This window comes from Podarcis melisellensis (assembly GCF_964234715.1).
Source record: "Podarcis melisellensis genome assembly, chromosome: 2".
Lineage (NCBI taxonomy): Eukaryota > Metazoa > Chordata > Lepidosauria > Squamata > Lacertidae > Podarcis > Podarcis melisellensis.
The window spans coordinates 33841966-33861872 of record NC_138529.1 but is presented as its reverse complement, the minus strand read 5'-3'; the positions used below and the strand labels follow the sequence as shown (position 1 = coordinate 33861872).

The window sequence follows — 19907 nt, the reverse complement described above, 5'->3', positions numbered from 1 at the left end:
TGAGGCTTCGGGGATAGCGTTTGTAGCCTCCGCAGGGCAGCGGGGTGAAGGCACCCTGCTGCCCTGCGGAGGCTTTGCGCAGCCATCCCCAAGCTAGAACAGCGAGATGGAGCGCTCCATCTCCCTGTTCTGGCTTCGGGGACAGCCTTTGTAGCCTCCGCAGGGCAGCGGGGTGAAGGCATCCCGCTCCCCTGTGGAGGCTTTGCGCAGCTAGCCCCAAGCTAGAATAGCAAGACAGAGCGCTGTGCAGTACTCCGTCTCCCTGTTCTGGCTTTGGGCTTAGCCGCGCAGCCTGCATTCGCGCTATAGGACGCACACACATTTCCCCTTAATTTTTGGAGGGGAAAAAGTGTGTCCTATAGAGTGAAAAATACGGTACATTGTAAGACTTGCAGAATTCTGTCAGATCCTTCACATAATTCTTTGTTCGCTTCTGGTGGTGCATGGTCATGGTCTTGATGACTTGGGCTAATCTGATCTTTTGAATAGGGGCTTTGCTATAGATGACATATCTTTTAGGAATGACACCTGTGCAGTTCATTGCATTGTGGCAATAATCCTCCCCCTTTTGCACGTGGTTGGTTCCATTCCTTTTGCCTTGTACACATGTAACTCTTTGAAGTTCATTGGAGTGTAAACCAAATGTCCACAAGGTCTGCCTTTGTGGAAATGGATTTCCTTTCAGTTGCAAACTGTAGCTGGGCAGCTCATTCCTGGCTGTGCTTTAGCTTGCCCAGCTGCTGCACACATTTCCTGAAATAACCAGCCCTCGTTGTATCTTATTAGCTCTGTGTACAAGCACACTTTAAACTACAGAGACCAATGAATGGATCGAAGAATTTAACCTTTTTTATTATGTTCTTTCCACAAATAACTCTAAAGCAATACTCTAAAATGTCCCTCTTTTTGTAAACTCTCTCAGTACAATTGCCTTAAATAAGATGTATTAATGCCACAAATATAAACTATTCATATCACATATATTTAAGAGAATGCATTTAACTATAAACCCCAAGCATATAAACGATATGTTGTTCCCCTTTCACCATACTAAAGAACTGCCTTGTACCATGGAAACAAGGCAGGCTTTTTGAATGAGAAAGAAAACACTCAAATATGTAATATATATTTTGAAAGAGGAAAATATTCACTTTAAGGCAAGCAAAACGACATAGTGTTTTGGTGGCTCGGCATCCTTTTGTTTTCATCCTTTCACAGAAGATGGCTCGTTGTCTGTTTGCTCTCTTTGGCAGTTTTCCGTCCTTAATGGAGGCAGTGAGGGATGGAGGGGGGGGGGAGTTGTTACTGGTGCTCTTCTTCACAGTCTCTGAAATCATATGCAAACTGCAATGTTGCATCACCTTGATCAGACATCACATGCTCTTGTATTCTTGACACAACAGTGAACTAAAAACTAACCCCTGTGTGTTGTGATTGGTTTTTAAAAGATTCAGAGACAGTGAAGAAGAGCATCAGTACCAACTCCCCCCCCCCCATCCTTCACTGCCTCCATTAAGGAAGGAAAACTGCCAAAGAGAGCAAACAGACAATGAGCCATCTTCTGTGAAAGGATGAAATTGTTTGTATTGTTGTGCTTGTGTTCTTGGCTGCAGACAGTTGGACATCGAGGAGGAAACACTGCTTATGTTGTCGTTTGTTCTGCTGAGCCATTGCACGTGGCTCGAAGTTCAGTGGAAACTGCTTGTATTCAACATCTTCCTGGAACACTACCAGGTGGAAAAGTATAAACAGTCTTAATCCTGGCTAACTTGCTTGTGGCATTTTTGCACACTTTTATGGATTAACTCACTGGCCAGCCATGATGCAGTTATCTTCGTCTTGATAGTAAACTGTCTGCAAAGGGGCAGAGAGAGAAATACTGAACTCCATCACTTCATCAGTGCCCTACAGTGACCATGGCATAAAACCCTAGGCAGGGCGAGGTCTCTTTCTCGCTGCTCTTCCTTAGTGCTCTCATCCACTATCTTGTAGAAGAGTATTGTGGTGCCAGCTGGTAGCAGTCTGCACACATTCCTCAGTACATCCACACCCTTTTCTTAATGCATTCTCATACACAGTCTGCTGGCCGAACTTGGATCCTCCTAGGCTTGTGAACAGGTGTTCCATTACAGCAGCGGGCACAGCAAACACTGCAAGCTATGATCATCATCGAAAGTACCGTAACTGAAAGGCAGAGAGAGAGAGAGAGAGAGAGAGAGAGAATGAGAATATTAGCTTCTGGGATTGCTAGCCAGGAGTTAGAACAACCCAACCTGCTAATACAATGAATAGGCTCACCAGAAAGGGACAGTTGTGGCTTTTACATTTGTCTTGTGTCCTCTGGAATTACTAGAGGGCGCAAGAGTTGCTAACAACAAGAGCTCTAGAACAAGCCCAAACTATGCTCGTTGTTTTTAATTGTTCTGCTATTGGCACCTACAAAAAAAGGTAACCTACACTTTCCTGCTCTCCCAGCTGCGCCCATGCTTGGAGTGGAGAGTAGGCAGTCATGATCACTGTCAAGGTAATGGGTTCCTAGAAAATACAGGTAGGGAGAGGGAGTGAAAGGAAGAAGCAGCTGGTTCTCTGAGTGGAATGGATAAAGGACATAAACAACACTTGGGCTGTAGTGGAGACTGGGAAAGGAAATTCTTGTGATGGGTTGGGGAAGGATTTTGCATGGCTTTCAAACTTACGAACATTAACCCACTCTGCTGAACAATGACTATTACTACTAATGGCTTTTGTCTATATGGTGAAAGAGCACAAAGTGTGGGGTTGTGTTCCCTGTTCCTTTTACATCATGCCAACGCTAGAGTGCACTGAGCGCTGGAAGTGGGAATCTCTGGATTCAAGTCATACACCTCTCTCACGAACTTGTTGTGAGGCCTTGTAGAAGCCACTGTTTAACACATCAGCGAGACAGAAATAATACTGACAGTTCTCAAAGGATGGTGTGAGCTGCACAATGATTATAAACCCCATTGCAAATCAAACAGTATATGAGTGGTAGTAGCTGTTCTTAAAGGTACAGCTGATTTCTAATGTAAAGAGTACCAGCAGGTAAAGGGCAAAGGAAATAATCTTCAACATGTTTAGTCAAAAAGCTTTAGTTCAGGCTAGCCCAGAGTTCTAGCTGAAAGAAGGCTAGGCTCATCTGGCACTTTCCCAATTCCAACAAGGGGAGGATTTGTTGCAGTACACAAGCAGGCTTTTCTTCTTTCAAATTCAACAGAAGAAAACATTATACAGTTGCTTTTATATCTACCAGCTTTCTTCGGTATCTGTGGTTGTTAATTACCCCGTCACTTGTTTCAGGAACTGCTCCATGCCACCTGGTGTATCTTTGGACACATGCATGTTAATCACTTGATGCCTGTTTCATATTTGAACATCTGTCACAGACAGAGCTTCCCTACTGCTTTGGATATGCTGCTTTGCAATGGATATGCACACTTCATACATTCATCTAAGAATGCAAGTGATGAGAAGTTATGTGTGAATTGGGCCTCGTTCTCTCTATGCTGGGAGATTCCGCTGTTAGCTCTAAACTGTACATGCTACCTCCTGCATAATCTTGTAGTACGGTAGCCCAAGCAACACTACCAATTGACCCAGAGTTAACTATTTCTGTAAATGTTGACTCCCATGCCATTCATATGATATAGTTCAGACTGAAACTTTTAAGTGCTATAGAACCTAGGGGCTGGCTGCCAGTCCTGATTCTGCCACACAAATATTCACATATATAAACAGCATTTATATTGTATGGTGAAACTTAGCAGTGTAGATCTGCACTGAATTCTTACAAACGTTTACTTCAAGCCTGTCCTGAACATCACAATTGCTGAGGAGTCAGAAACCATGTATATTAAAGAAAAGCTCAAAAATAGAATACAATATTCATAGCTCCTGAATGACAAAATAGACCCATCTGATGAGCCCAGAAAGTTGCAAGGATGATTCATACTTACCAATGAACAAGATGATGATGAAAAAGAACACAATCTCCAAAGGTTCAGCCTTGGGTAGTCCCTCGAGCTTGAGCCATAGCTTGCTACCAAGAGCATAGAGTTCATTCTGAAATTCCTTGAAAGACATCCTGCTTGGGTTAACCCACGTTTTGTAACACTGGGGGACAGGACGGGGGGTGGGGAGAACAAAAGAGAGAATTTGTCAGAGTTTCTACTGTTAACTTTCATAAACTGAACACCAAGAAGGAACTGCCTTTTCTGTGGCGCTAACTAAATTGAGATCACCAGCAAAACAAGTTTAGCAGGGCTCTGCCCTTGATTTTCTAGTCATGTGCACAGCAGTTCAGAAGGAGACACATCCAAACAGAATGTACATTCAAGCCAATCAGAAATTGATTTCCCTAATTCTGACTCTCATTATTTCAGAGGTTACAGCAATAATTTTGCTCTTCTTCCTGAATAATTTCTTCCTCCACATAAATATTTGCCCATGTCAGGTATTTATTTAAAATATGTATGTCCCATCTTTCCACAGGGCAGACTACGTGTGTGTGTGTGTGTGTGTGTGTAAATAAGTAAATAAATAAATAAATAAATAAATAAATAAATAAATAAATAAGCCTTCTGCACAGAATTGTTCATAACTATTTTGTCCATAATAATTAAAGTTTAAAGCAAAGTTTTTTTGATCTTCCATCAAAGAAGAAACAGCTTATGTCTCTACTCCTTTCACCTTCAGAAGAAAGTGCCTGGGTTCCACATGAAGTGCATAATGCTGTGGCATTCCATATTCTCAGTTCTGTTCCACTGAGAATCATTTTCTTTTGTTCTAGAGCTGCTTGGACACTGGCTGCTTTGTCATTTGTTCTAAAAGGTCTAACACAGGGGTCAGAAAACTTTTTCAGTAGGGGGCTGGTCCACTGTCCCTCAGACCTTGTGGGGAGGGGCAGACTATATTGGGGGGGGGGTGAACGAATTCCTATGCCCCACAAATAACCCAGAGATACATTTTAAATCAAAGCAAACATTCTACTCAAGTAAAAACACGCTGATTCCTAGACCGTCCGCGGGCCGGATTTAGAAGACAATTGGGCCGCATCTGGCCCCCAGGCCTTAGTTTGCCTACCCATGGTCTAACATCTAAGAATGATAATACAGTAAATTTTCCCCATTTAAACGTAACTCAGGCATACTCTGCATTATTTTCACAGTGTGCCTGAATCTGGAGTTTATTCCTGGAGGAGTTTCGAAGACTGCAGCTATTAAATAAGAATGTGTATTTAATTTGGTGTGAACAGTCCCCTTTCTATTCTTTCGTAGCCTATCATGCGCGTAAACAAAGCATTAAGAAATAAAAAAAGTTAAATGTCGATTTTGGGGTTTCCAACCCTCATGTTAACAGTGTGCAGAAATACATGGTTGAAGCAGCTTCTTGGTTGAACTTTGAGAGCTTCTGGGCCTTATTGTCAGCAGCCACATAACATACATGCAGGGTTTGGGCTTTGAAACCTCATTGCAGTGCTGTTGCAAGAGCTAGGCCTTCAGGGTTTGGTGTGAAGTTGAACCTTCCATGGGTGTGCCGATGCCTGGCTTAGGAAAGATATTTGGCCCATGAAAGGGAGTTTAAATCTTGGGAGTTGTTTTAGTTATGGCTTGCTTGCATGACTGCAGGTAAACGATGCCTTATCTCAAAATACAAGAATTATTGTGGGTTTATACAGTGGTACCTCTAGTTGCAAACATGATCCGTTCTGGGGTGCCGTTCGCACCCCAAAAAGTCTGCAACTAGAGCGGTGCATCTGCACAAGCGCGGAGCGCGATAGTATACATTTCCAGGTTTGCTGCGTTCGCAACTCGAAAAGCTGCAGCGTGAAGCAAATGCAACAAGAGGTATGACTGTAGTTGGAAATAGATATTTGTACTAAAAGCTCAAGAATCCTTTCATTTAACAACTCTACCTTCACGTGACTTTCTGATCTCCCCTTCTGCAAGTGAAGGAAAACAACGTGACTAAAGCTGTAGGACAAGATAGCTATTAAAGAGCTTGAAAAGGCAATGCAACACAGCTGGGTAGCCACGGATGTTCAGCTGCCTGATTTATCTTACCATTCTGTACATCATGGCACTAGATAAGCTCTGCTGGCTGTCTTGCTGCTGTTTAAGATTAAAGTAGTGGCCAGAAAACATTCCTGTTGGTTTTCTGCTTTTTAATGTGGATTTGTTATGCAACGCCTATTGTATATTGTGAAAGTTGCCACTATCGGGGCACTAATTCAACACACCATTTTGTACATACTGACTGAGGATGGCCTTGTTCTTGAAGTACATAATTATTCTAACAGCTGTGAATTCTGCATGTTCTGCATGAACTTTACCTTTGGGTGGTTCTAGAAACATGTCTTAATCCTATAGGGCCTTCATTTTCATGTGTCTTCCTAAGCAGAAGTAATGGGAGGTGTTGCTAAGCATTCATAAAGCAGGTTGCATAAAGATTGACTAAATGAACAGTTTCACCTGTAAAAATCCCATCATTTAATACAGCAGCAGCTAACCCAAATATAAAAGCAGCATTGCCAAAAAAGTGTAAAGGACAAATGGACACAAAATCCTTTTGGCATCACAGTTCTGTTTACATTTTCTTTTCTTCCTTTTTAAAAATATTGTTTAAAGAGAGAAATAGGGGCGCCACGTGGAGACCCACAGAAAACTTCTGCATGCTGGCATTGCAGTGGTGGAACCATAGGAGTAGTATAAGTAAATATTGGGTGTCTTGGGAGCTACAAAAAGCTCTGTGCGCGGGGAGGGGGATAAAGCTTGTGCATTATCTGCCTTGACTTAAGAATGCCTGTTCATCATATGAGTTCTCCAGTTTAGCTCCTGCCTTTTCCTTGTTCAGAATGGTCTTGCCCAGGCTGTTCCTCTGAATAATATCCTTCCCACCCAAATCCTGTAGCACAGGGATGGGTACCTGTTGGCCTTCAGATATTGCTGGACTACAGCTCCCATCATCCTTGCCTTTGCTAGCTGGAGCTGATAGGAGTTGGAGTCCAACAGCATCTGGAGGGCCAGATGTTCCCCATCCCTGCTATATAACACTTGAGCTCTTGTGAAAGCTTGTTACAGTTCAGAGCAGTGTCAGCATTTAGGTATAGCAGTGGATGCATACCTGCCTTTCCTGTATGCAGCTCTGTCAGCTGGTGATGAATTGCAGATGGCTAAATAAAGGCATCTCGGGTGTTAAATGCTTCGTTAGACTGCTTCCTTCTGAGTCCTGACTGCAAAGCAGACACCTTCCTCTAAGGAAAAAGCTCTGCACAAGGAAATTCTTATCACTTTCCCCAGGAGATATGTTCTGTGGCAGGAGACCACTGGCACTTGACAGCTGTTGAACTGCTTTGGATGGGCTGTCTTTGTGCCCATTAATAGTCAGGCTCATAGCTGCTCTGCCTCTATTTCCACAAGGTCCTGCTTGAAGTAGTTTTGAGAGCCAGTCAATGGATTTTAAATTACATGTTCGAGATATTCAGTAACTGTTTCCCAACTTAATAAGAATATATGAGTTATCATGAAGACAGGAACAATCCTAAACTCCCAGTGGTCCCAGTGCTTCAGATTGCAGTTAACATCAGCTTATTGTGTCTGAACCTGACAAACTGTGGTTAACTGTGGTTTGTTGGAAACACGCAAAGTTCAAACTGTGGTTTATGAAACTGGCTTGCTTTGACAAAGTGAACCAGAGGTTAGAGTTCAGACATCATGCTAAACTCTGGTTAATTGAAATCTGAAGTGAACATCTCTAATCTCAGAGCTGTACCCGTGGCAAGGCAGGAGCTCCCATTCATCAGCAGTGAGTCTGGGCTTATTCCCTTCACAATCAACCATTTTTGTGTGACATCTGAATATCATCATTTTCAGGTCTATAGGAAATCAATACCTAGTTGAGTAGATAGTTTGCTTTTTTGGTAAGCCTATGGTAAGGAGTGAACAGACACAAGTCATAAATACCATTTAGTCTAGTTACATGCCAAATAAATTCAGTTTGTGGCACCAGACATATTAAATACTAACAAATTTATTATGGCAAAGCTTTTGTGGACCAAAGTCCATTTGATCAGATGATCAGATCATTTCATCTCACAAAGTCGACTCTGGTCTTTGAGAACTTATGTCATAATATATATGTTTTTAGTCTTTAAGGTGCCTGGTGCCACAGGATTCTCTTGTTTTTGCTGCAACAGACAAACACGACCACTTCTCTGAAAATTAATAATTCAGCTTTGTGCTTTCAGGCTTGACAAATGAGACTAAATGGTATTTATGACTTGTGTCTGTCTCTTAGTGGAGGTTGAATACTGGAAGTAATTGTTGGTTTGACGGTTCTGTGCAAAACCAGACTTTCTTGCAGGCAAACAAGTATGTTGGAAACACACTAATGAGAATATTATGTTGCTGAACACTCTTTCTATCCCCAGACTGATGTACCAAGACTACCAACTAATATTCAGTCACTGTTCACAGTGTCTGTTAAAATACCACAGCTATGATTCACTGGACAAAATGTTGATTCTGGCCCCAAGTGAACTGGATATAAATATCCACAGTTTACCCATGAAGCTGTGGAGAAGAGCCCCAATCCATAAAATGTAAAGAATGGTGACCAAAAGCATTTGTGATAGAGGAGATCTGTAAAGCGTTTCTTATTGCACTTTTAACTACACCTTTTGATGGGACATGTAGAACATCCATCTGTAAACCATAATAGAGCTTCCAGATTTAGAACTGGAACACCAGTCTATCATTTCTCTGTACTTTGAGAAAATAGTTGGTTATTTGGCTTTCAGACCTCATCCACATGGCAGAGAGCCATGGTTTACCTTCAAATTAAGCAGATGTTTGCTCTGCAAGCATTGACGGTTGGAAGTCATTAAAGCTAGTGTGGCACTCTGTACATCTCTTTGAAGGTTTGTCTTTGGTTTTGTGACCTGGCATGTATGTGTCCTGTGAAATGGGACTCTGTTGAAAGGAATTAGCATTAATCGTTGCAGAGAAACAAACCTCTCAAACGATGATCATGGAGTGATCCAAGTTGGATAATTCCAGTAATTTCTTTTCCCCAAAGGCAGATGTTCCTTCCTCTAAACCACCAGTTTATTCCAACTTTATTTACAATAAAAATGATGAATATTTAGGTCTTACAGAGGCCTAACAGAAACAAAGGAAAATGTTGTTTTTTACATGATGCTTGGGGAAGCAAGATGTCTTGGTACTATGTTTATATAGTCAGTTTTTGAAGGAAAATTTTAAAGTTGTATTCATGTGCAGATTATTTCATTAGCTGCATGTTCTTCCAAATGTGCCTCCGTGAGGCCTCCAACAGCATTTTCAGGGTGCAATACAGTGTATTTCTGGTTATGTACTTAATTCATTCCGGAGGTCTGTTCTTAACCTGAAACTGTTCTTAACCTGAAAAACCACTTTAGCTAATGGGGCCTCCCCCAATTTCTGTTCTCATCCTGAAGCAAAGTTCTTAACCCAAGGTACTATTTCTGGGTTAGCGGAGTCTGTAACCTGAAGCGTATGTAACCTGAAGCGTATGTAATCTGAGGTACCACTGTGCAAAACTTGCTTTATCAAAGCCTGTGCACACACTGGATATGTTTTTTTAACAACTTGCATAAAGACACTGTGGTTCCCATGTGACCTGCCTTTCTAATATGACCTGTACCACCTCACCTACTGATGGTGGCCAGCAAAATTGAGCTGGAAATGCAAGGCCAAACAAATAGGTTGAAACAGGCCATTTAATTGAACTTGCCTGCCAATAAGTCATTTGTGAATAGCACAAAAATCCACCAGAACTGTGTGGGGAAACAAATAGAACCAAGTTAAAAACAAAATTTTGACTTGGAGCTGTGTGTTACAGTTTCTCCAGAATACCACACAGTGTTTCCTGATGTGAGTGGCTAGTACACAAATTAGCTGCATACTATGTAGAGTCTCTGGCAAACGCTCTTGGGCAGTTGTGCTTTATGGAGACTGAGAGGCCTCTTTAGCGTATGACAGCTGGTAACACAAGCCAGGGCTCTGCCTTCTTATTCCTAGACATGTGTTTCAAATTGCATGTTTCCCCATGGCTGCAGCCAAACCCTTCAGCATTTTTTTTCTTTTCCCAGAAAACATTGGTCTGTTTTTCTCCTGTACTCCTCTGCTTGCTTTTTTGCCTTTTTATTTAACTTTTTCTTCCATCTTCAAATAACAGAAGCTGCCGATCTCTCAAAAAGGGGTAGAAGTTGTGTTATAGCAGGAACTTTGGAATTCAGGTTTCTGCCAGGAAGAAGGGTGGTGTGTTCAGTTATTGCAGCCTTCTATATAAATATTCTAATTTCTTTACACGACCAGTTTGCCAGAATATGCAAGCTCTTGCAAGTTAGCAAGATCCAAAGCGAATTTGCAGATTTCCATGAAGGCACATCGCATGAAGTGGGGAGTGGTAGAAAGAAATCTATTTTATAGGCGAAATTGGCTTGGGGCTGTTTCTGCTTTTCAGGAGTTTGTAGGCAAAAAACAATAGACTACTGGGGTACCAATCCAAAAAAGGCTGCAGAACCATTATGGAAGTAATTAGGCTGAATTGGCTTTGTGTGCAAATTAAAAAGGGGGGGAGAGACTCCCTGAGTTTTCTCTTTGGCAACAAGTGAGGAAATATATTTTGGTAGTAGAAAGCCTTGATAGGTGGCAATAAAACTGGCTTTCTCTCTGGTGTGTGCAAGTACATTGCCTACCTCCTGAATTTCTTGGTTGTGGCACCTTACTTTGTAGAGCTTCCTCTTAAGGGAGTACCCTTTTTACAGCTGACCTTTTGGAGGTAAATGATGGGCTTTTGGCTTTTGGTTTTATCACTGTTGAAGCACTTATTAGGTTGGTATTCTTTTATGGGTGGGTGTGGGTGTGCATATGTGGGTGGGTGCGCGCGCGCGCACACACACACACACACACACACACACACAGTTAGGTAGACTTGAAAATTGCTTTAAAGCACCTCTCAAAAGTGAGCTTCAGATTTAATAGATCTAGTCCTTTGCCATAGCTGTGGATTGCTTTTTGTTGCAACATCCCGTACTTTTCCGTGTATAAGACTAGGTTTTTTTACTTTAAAATAAGGTTAAAAATCTGGGGGCATCTTATGCACAGATAGTTCATATGCCCACTTTATAGATTTGGGGTCCCTGAAAGTAGGGGGTGTCTTATACATGGGGCGTCTTATACACGGAAAAATACGGTATTCCTCAATGAGAGCTCAGTATGGCAAGTAAACTAAGAGTTAATCTTCAATGGGTGAGTGTGTACTTGCTAGAGACAGAGTAGCCCAAGGTATTGGTTGGGTTCATGTGTCCCATAAACAAATGCTTTTGTTTATGGGACAGGAACCTCTGTTTTGGAGCAGGATCCCTCTCATCTTCTCACTATCCCTGCCTAAAGCTGCTTAGCAAGATCTCCTTGTTGAGCCTTTGTAATAAGTCAGAGTTAGTTGCAGCAAAAACAATGAAGAGTCTTATGTCACTTTGAAGAGTAACAAAAGCATTGTGCAGTATAAGCACACAGGGGCCAAGGCCCAATAGGTGTCCATAAAGTCTATGTGAATATCCCTGAACAAAGAAAGCAAGAGCACTTCTCTTATTAGTATTTTTATTACATTAAGTGAAGCCAGTCAGTGTGAGTGTGCCCCACTCCCAAATACAGGCTGCTGCTAGTGAACAGGTCTAACAAGTTGAGTTCTGAAAGGTAAAAAATCAGGGAGGGACAACTGTTTTCTGTAGTAAGGTATCCATTCCCAGGGCTTGCTCAGACCAAATGTCACAGTGTAAAATGTGCAGATTCCAGCTCAGCAGCTTCACACTGGAGTCTTCTTTTGAATCTACTTGGGTGGAGTTTGGTGACTTTAATGTATGTTACAGAATGTTCAAAGAGATTGAAAAGCTCCCCCACTGGTTTCCTAGTTTTGCAATACTTAACATGTGGTTTGTTTCCATTAAGCCTCTTGCATAAAGACTGTCCTGCATAACTGATGTTAATATATATTTTTTTAGAAGAGGTTCAGGTGAACAAGCTCTTGATGATATGGCTTGGTAGTGTTAGCAGCATAGAGAAAAGGCACAGAGTGGGCACCTGGTTTGTTCCTCATTTTCTGTCTCCATTAAATGGCTCATTTCTGCTTATAATAAACCGATTTCAATGAAAGCTTTAGTGCTCTACTCTGGCCAGCATTTCCTAATGGTTAGAGCATGCTGTGCTTGGAAGAACATCATGTTCTGTTAAAATGGTACTCCAAAACCAATGACTGCAGCACTGCTAGTAATTGGTTAAAAATAAAAATACATATGATCAACACAGAATTCTTTGATAACATACTCCATTAAAACCTGAGCCTTATTTCTGCAGCTGTTGCTTTCTAACTCTGCTGGAGAGCCAATTGCCAGCATACAAATGTTGAATGGTTCCTAATTGGCACAAAGTCCAGAATCTTGAGACAAACTCTTATTTGTGTGCAGCAGCAGCAGCAGCAGCAGCAGAGCTCTGTTGCTCAAGGAAAGGCTTTAACTGTCTGGGGTAAATGTGCTACAAAATTGAGTGAATGTCACATAATTTGGCATCTTCAGTAGAATTCCTTCAGGATGTAGCTAACAGTCGGAAAATGCCAGGCCTGGTGTTGGGACGATGTTCGGTTCCTGGGAAGATAGCCTAAATCGTCCCATGGCTAATCTGCAATTTAGCTGTTGGAATTTTGTTTAAAGTGAACACACACATTCCAAACCAATTAGGATCGTGTGCATTTAAAAATTGTATGGAATTAATTCTGCAACCGGCTGTCATATTTGCACAAGTTAAAAAAAAAATTGCTAGAATTTTACTTTTCAGGTTGTTGTTTCTAACTGTGTTTGTGCCTGATTCAGAGGGGAGCAGAATCCCAGTGAACATGGAAGAACTTAATCTGTTGACATTCTCCTTAATGCAGTGCAACTTCAGAAACTCTGCTTACAAACCGTTCTGTCTCCCTGCCTCACGTTCTCCCACCCAACCCGTCCTCCTCACGCACTTTCCTCTGACATCCCACGTTGCAACGTTTACTATGAAATCTTGGCACAGGCTTAAGTTGAACAAACCAATTGTCCCATACAAAGATGCTTGTAGTGAGTAGGAGAAGATGTAAAAGTCAGCCTTACCCAAGTAGTGTTGCAGAACCAGCCGTCCCTTTGTCCTTCGTGTTTTTCTTTCTGTTGTCATTTCATGTCAGCTCTCCTCCCCCCCCCCCACATTTTTTCACCCTCTCTGCTTCCTATCTCTTTCCTCCCTCAACTCCTCTTTTCCCTGCTGCTGACAGCCAGCTGCTCTGTGCCTGCGCTTTCTCTTTCACCCTCTCTCTCTTTTTTTTTTGTTGTTGGTCGTCCTGGAGATGTGAAGTTTCATATTACATGTGCACTAAGGGGAGGATCGCAGATGGAGACTTGCAGCTAGCACAAACTCCCCAGTGCAGATCTCCCGAAACCAACACTTGTTACAAGCTCATTGTGTAACTCTTGATTGTGCGTAAAGTTTCTTCTCTATTTTTATTAGACCTCTTTCCATGCAGCCTGGGTCAGTGTTGAGGGAGCTCCCTTCCCTTTATCTGCCTGTATATTAAAGCGATTTGCTTTTCTGCAGGCTACTGAATTCTTTATTAGCTCCCAGTAAAAAATCTGCAGCTATTCTGTAAAGAAGCCAATGATAAGGAATGAGAGAACTCGCAGCGGCTCTTGGACTTAAAATATGTGGAAACATTTGAACTCCTACGCTTTTCTCAGCGGGTCTCCTCAAAAAGACAAAATAACTTTGGATTTTTCAGTACGTCTTATTCCCATTAAAGCCAGTGTTCTAAATAGTCTAAATTGAATTTGTGGACAGCAACTGTTGGTTGGCTTTTCTGTAAACAGGTAATATCTTATCACCTCAAAGGCTGCTTTAAGCAGGAGTGGGTATCTGATGGCCTCTGGGAACACCTAATTAAATAATCATAGAATCATATCATATAATCAAAGAGTTGGAAGGGACCCTGAGGATCATCTAGTCCAACCCTCTGCAATGCAGGAATATGCAGGTGTCCTGGATGGAGATCAAATATGCAACCGTGGCATTATCAGCACCATACTAGTCTAACCAACTGAGCTAACACATTTGTGCTGAATGAAGGTTAGGGAAGGAGGAGCTAGGCTAAGAGACATTGAGTTGTGCCCAACAAAATTGTCCTGTTAGTGCAAGAACTTTTGCCTGTGCAAGAAGACTTCCTCACCCCCTCACCCCAAATCTGCTCCATGGGGTTTGGGAAAGAAACCCCAGAACAGATTATGCAGGGAGAGGAAGAGAAGAGAGAGTTGTGTTGTGCAGACGAAAGTCCTTGTGCTAAGGGAAGACTTCACTGGATACAACTCAGTATGCCAGAAGCTACGTACATCTTTGCTTGCCCCTGAAAGAACCAGGGGCAGGAAGACTCCATGGAAGCTGAGACAGCTGCTTGAAGGTGCTTGGGAGGGGATGAAATCCTGACATTCTCCCCAGAGTTTTCCTGGTCTGTTGACTGAGTTTCACTTAAGCACTTCCAAAGGGATTATGTTGGTTAAGCCCTATGTGCTTGTCTCTGCTGCAGGTGATATTTGATGTTATGAAGGAAACCTGCATGTTCAGTCTCCATGAAGGAAATTTGGAAGTGTAATCTTCTGCTATTTTTCTGCAGGTGCAGAGTGCCTACCCTCTCCTGCCCTGTCTTCTTCTATTTAAGTCTCTGTATGAATATCCCACTTTAGAGGGAGATTGTTCCCCTTTATGTCATGAGCAAAAACTCTGGATTTCCCCATATGCTAAGTCAGAACAATGGTGCAATCTAGCCAAGTGACCAGACAGTAATCCTGGCAGACCAACATTTTCCTATCATTTCTGTCAGAGATCTTTTCATTAAGGAGTATGTAAGCTTAAGATATACCCTTCGCCCTCAACACCAGTTAGAAACATTAAATATCCTTTGACTTGCCAGCAGGTTTTTTTGCCACTACAGTATGGGTTTTTGGAGGAGCTGTTCTTCTGCAAGCAGTGTTGGGGGAATGGAAGAATGAGTATTCATTTTTTGTGTGTATTCCTGTTAAACTGAAACACAGAAATTATCCTCCTAGCATGACGGAATTATATTTTGCCTTTCTCGTGTTCTGAAAAACAAAGGATTGACTTGCCAAAGACCCTTGGCATTTCCAGCTGGATAGAGTTAGCAAGATTTTGGAGGGGCATGGGGGGTGGGAATTACACACGATAGCCTTTCAGAGGTTGTGAAAAGAGTGCTTTCTTTAGGCTCAAGAGTCGACGTGAGTCAGTGCCATTTTGCAAGGGTTATAAAGATAGCTTTGTCGCATCTCTCTCGCTTCCCCACTCTGTTTCTCCATGCACAGCTGACACTGGCTCAGCTCTCTCTCTACCTGAGCCGGGGTACCATCCCTTCCCGTTTTAGCACAGTGAGTTCTTAGTTTTGCCTGGTGGTGTCTCAAAAGCTGCCAGTTCCAGGAAAGTTCTGTTTGACACCTTTGCCAGGATGGTAGGAAACATTTTACATGCTGATTTTAAATACCACAAAAGTGCTTTTCTGGGATTCTAAACTTCACTGGGATTCAGTGTTGCTCCCACCCTCCCTCCAAGCTTGTGTTCAAATGGGGGGGGGGAATATTAGTTTTTAAACTGCTGGGAGCATTTGGACTTCCATTTAGTTATAGCCTATTCAAAAACATACATACATACATGGGGTCATTTATAGCTTGGTTTTTTCCCCCCTTCAGATATGAAAAAAGAATGCAAATGGACCTTGGTGAATGTTTTCCAATCAATATTGTGCATTTTCATTCTACAATGAAGATTCCAGCAAGAGTGGAATGCTTGGCCAATTGCTTTTCGTTATTAGTGATGTGTCTTCACTATGCTATAGATTAGGATATACATAAATAGGCACTATTGGAAGCTGTGGTGGCAAGAAGGAGCATTTTGAAGCGGCTCTTTGATGAGCTGGGCCCCAAATATTTTGGATTGTATCCAACCAAGTCATCCTGTTCATGCAAGAACTTCTGCTTGCAGAACTTTCCCTCCTCCTCCCATGTTTTGATGGGTCTCCCAACTCTCCAGAGCATATTTGGGAGCCTTGGGAGCATGCAAAGAGAGGGAGGGAAATCCTGTTGTGAGTGCAGAAATTTTTGCCTAGATTCTGGTTCAACTTTGTTTGATAAAACCCTTTCCCAGAGGAATACTATTGCCCAAGCAACGTAAGAGCTGCTTCATACTGCAAGGAGTTCAATGCATTTTCAGCCACTTGTTTGATGCCCTCACATGAAGATCATGAAGTGCGAACCACAATATTTTTCTGCTTGAGTGTGTACCTGTCTTTGACTGTGTTTGCAACTGGTTGTGTGGAAGGCATTATAAAGCAGCCCTGAAACAAAGTTTTCTTTGTAGCTCTTTTAAATATTGCTGGCATTTTGGAGCGTCATAACTGCTAACATACCTTCTGTTTAAAAGCGAGTAGGAGAGACTGTCAAGAAACCATTTGTGGCCACCAAGCCATGTGCTTGAATATTCTAAAATTAAAAATCAGCAAATTCCAGATTCAGGTAACCTAGAAACTTTGCTTTCTGAATTATTCCCATTGTGGCAGTGTGCCTTGATTGTGAGGTTATTTTTAATTTGATCACCATTATAACACCTCTCTAGGCTAGGGTTACCAGACATCCCTGGTTTCCGGGGACAGTCCCCGGATTTGCAAATCTGTCCCCAGACAAATTCCATCCCCGGAATGTCCCCGGGAAATGTGGCTGCGGCAGCCTCAGCAGCCTGGAGCCAGCTTGGTAGTGCAGTTGGCTCTGGCTGGCTCCAGGAGCTGCCCGCTGCCATGGCACCCGCCATTTTTCCTCTCCGGAAGTCCCCATATGATGTGTCTTGGCCGGAGTTTGCCTATGCCTGATTTAGAGCAAAGTCGCTTTGCTGCCCCTTTCCATCGAAATATTGTTCTGTCTTTGCCTCTTAGTTGTCGTCATGCCGCTATAGCCAACTATTTTGGAGATGCCGTCCCCCAGTGCAATAAGTGCTGTGATTACTGTAAGAATCCAGCAGCAGTGAAAAAGCACGTAGAGGCACTTGAACACACCGGCAGCGGCTGGAATAGAACCTGCATTGGACCCTCTGCTTCCTCTTGGAATGCCTTTGACCCAGACCTGTACGAAGGAGGCAGAAGAGGCATGGGTGGCTTCAGCAGGTATGGGTTTGCTTCTGACTCCAGTAGAAGTGAGTTCTGATGACAATAATAATGATTTCTCCTCTTTTCTCCCCTATGGCGGCTTCAGTTGTTTTGGGACTAGTAGTTTCCTCATACTTGAAGTCCCGAATCCCTCCCCGCTGCATACAAACTATGCCAAATGCCATGACCTCAGCAGCCACTATGACTTCATGAATCAGCCAGAGGAATAGATAACTCCTTGAAGTGTAACTGAGCCTGGGAGTTGATAGCTGGATTTAGTAGAACCAACAGAAAAGAGGTTAAAAAGAAAACGCTGGTTAAAAATGTGGCATAAATGCCTTTATGTCGTGATGCAGCCGGGGGTTAACAAATATCGTTGTTCTTACTGGCCAGCCAACAATTTGTTGTTGCAGGCTCACCCTCAAGTGGCAAGGTCTTGTATCTGACCTCATGTTTTCTCTCCAAACGGAGCCAGGAGGAAATCTCCTCTTTCTCCAGCAATGAAGTTGGAGAAGGAGGTCAAAAAGCAGTTGATGGCTGAAGGATTGGCAGCAGGGGGAGGGGAGGTGCGACAACAGAGCCTTCCTCTTCGTATGGGCTTGATGGAAGAGCAAGCCAAATCACTCGTGCCTCTCCTGGCAAGCACAGAGCCAGAACACATCCAAGGCTTCTGCTGAATATTAGGGCTGGAAGGAAGTAGGGTTCATCCATTCTGTTCTTTAGCACTAGGTTTGGGGGAAGCCTCAGTCTCGCTTAGCAAAGCCCAGCTCTCATCTCATCATAGTCAGGGAGATTTTCAGTGAGACTGCTGGAGTCAGTAATAGTGTGAAATTAGACCTTGGTATTTTCAGCTGTTCCTCCCTGTTCTGTATTGATACAACAGAGAGAGCAGTAGCTTCTGGCAAAATGTTGTGCTTTCTAATCCCTCTTAAAGGAGGGATGGGAGCACCCTGGGAAGAGAAAGAGAAAGATTGCCCATGCTGTAAGAAGCAGGTCACTGTCCTCTTTAGCTTCCAAGTGCCCCAGACATTCATCTCTTGCCCTGTTGCCTCTGATTATCCTCCAGAAAGTGCTCACAGCAGCATGGCTGGGGGTTTTTCAGAAGAATTTGACTAGTGACCGTAAGCAAATGACTCACTGATTTCAATGGGAAAGTTAAGTGTATGTTTAGCACCACTCTCCCATTGCGAACAACAAGATCTGAAAGTGCTTAATTTTGGCTAGGTTGGCCTTTGTTCTGTTTCGTGACCAGCGTTTTGTTCTGGTATGCAGCAGAAAGATTAAAACCAAATGTTAAGTTGCCGTTTTCCTTTTACTTCCGGGTTAAATGAAATAGTTTGCACTATATATTTTCTCTTTTGTTATCCCCTGATCATTGCATGCGGTTAACATCTGTACTTATGAAACGAAGATAAACCAGCCTTATATTTCACCTTTTATGATTTAATTTTCTGCTCTACTTGACTTGCATATTTTCCATAAACTCATCTGTAAATGTATTCTTTTTATGCAGGGTGGTATTTAAAGGAAAGTGATCGCTTTTAAGTAGTTAAAACTTCGGAACTTTAAAAGTGACTTATTATTTAACACATATGTTTCTGATGCTAACAATTCATAAATGAACCAGCTTCAGTCTAGAGAGGGTTTGCATGAGTGAAAAAACACTTGTGCCCTGTCACATTCCTCTGATTTCCCTGTCCCATTGTAGCTCTTCTGATCCTTCTCATGCCAGACCAGAGAGGGTCTTCTGGCCTCCAGGAGCAAATTCTGGGGGGCACAGGGGGACAGTAGTGGGGAGCTGGGAAGACCCTGTTGCCCAAGTGAGTTCAACTCAATCTTCTCTGAATTCAACCGATAAAACACATGGCAAGAGGAACATAGAAGTCTGTGTTGGTTTTGAGGAAATGATCAGTTCTGGATTGATTTATTTGAGAGAAAACCTGGAAATGTGAGAGTCTCACCCTGGAATGAAATCTGACTGGGACTCAGGCCCACAATCCTCTGGGATATTGTGATGTATTTGCTAGATCAAATTTCCTTGATGCCAGTATAATGTTTGAAGTAATTCTGGGCAACCTTCCTGTTCAGTTTCCAACTGTTTCCGGGTTATTGTTCAGATATGATGAAGACGGCGGGAGTGTGGCTGAAACGAATGAGGACCATCAGAAAAGGGAATGGAACAACTTTTATAAGAGGCAGATGAGTCTGCGCAAGGTAAGTTGGTAACGTCCTCGCAGGAGACGGGTACCATCTTGACGGGTGGGAAAAGAGTAGGTAACAGCGCAATCCTATATGTGCTTACTCAGAAGTAAGCCTCACTGAGTTCAGCGTGACTTATTCACAGGTAAAAGGGTACAGTGGTACCTCGGGTTACATACGCTTCAGGTTACATACGCTTCAGGTTACAGACGCCGCTAACCCAGAAATAGTACCTCGGGTTAAGAACTTTGCTTCAGGATAAGAACAGAAATCGTGCTGTGGCGGCAGCAGGAGGCCCCATTAGCTAAAGTGGTGCTTCAGGTTAAGAACAGTTTCAGGTTAAGAACGGACGTCCGGAACGAATTAAGTACGTAACCAGAGGTACCACTGTATAGGATTGCAGCCTAAGTGTTACCATGAGGTCTTTATTGTGTTCTTAT

The 19907-nt window shown here is 42.7% G+C and overlaps 2 protein-coding genes across 8 annotated transcripts in view; one reads left to right on the top strand and one right to left on the bottom strand.

Annotated features, from left to right (window-relative positions):
• The window catches only part of RECQL5 (RecQ like helicase 5), a 48236-nt gene that overhangs the window by 14991 nt on the left and 13338 nt on the right, over nucleotides 1-19907 (top strand). For all 7 annotated transcript variants that reach the window (XM_081899586.1, XM_081899588.1, XM_081899587.1 and 4 more), the window contains 2 exons: nucleotides 17059-17286; nucleotides 19386-19482. In XM_081899586.1, the coding sequence (XP_081755712.1) occupies nucleotides 17059-17286; nucleotides 19386-19482 (325 nt within the window). The remainder of the gene's footprint in view (nucleotides 1-17058; nucleotides 17287-19385; nucleotides 19483-19907) is intronic.
• SMIM5 (small integral membrane protein 5) lies at nucleotides 828-4342 on the bottom strand. The gene is made up of 2 exons (XM_081899976.1): nucleotides 3975-4342; nucleotides 828-2184 (listed from the first exon to the last, which is right to left on the bottom strand). Exons 1-2 carry the CDS (start codon nucleotides 4099-4101, stop codon nucleotides 2069-2071), a joined length of 243 nt encoding a protein of 80 aa, XP_081756102.1. The 5' UTR covers nucleotides 4102-4342; the 3' UTR covers nucleotides 828-2068.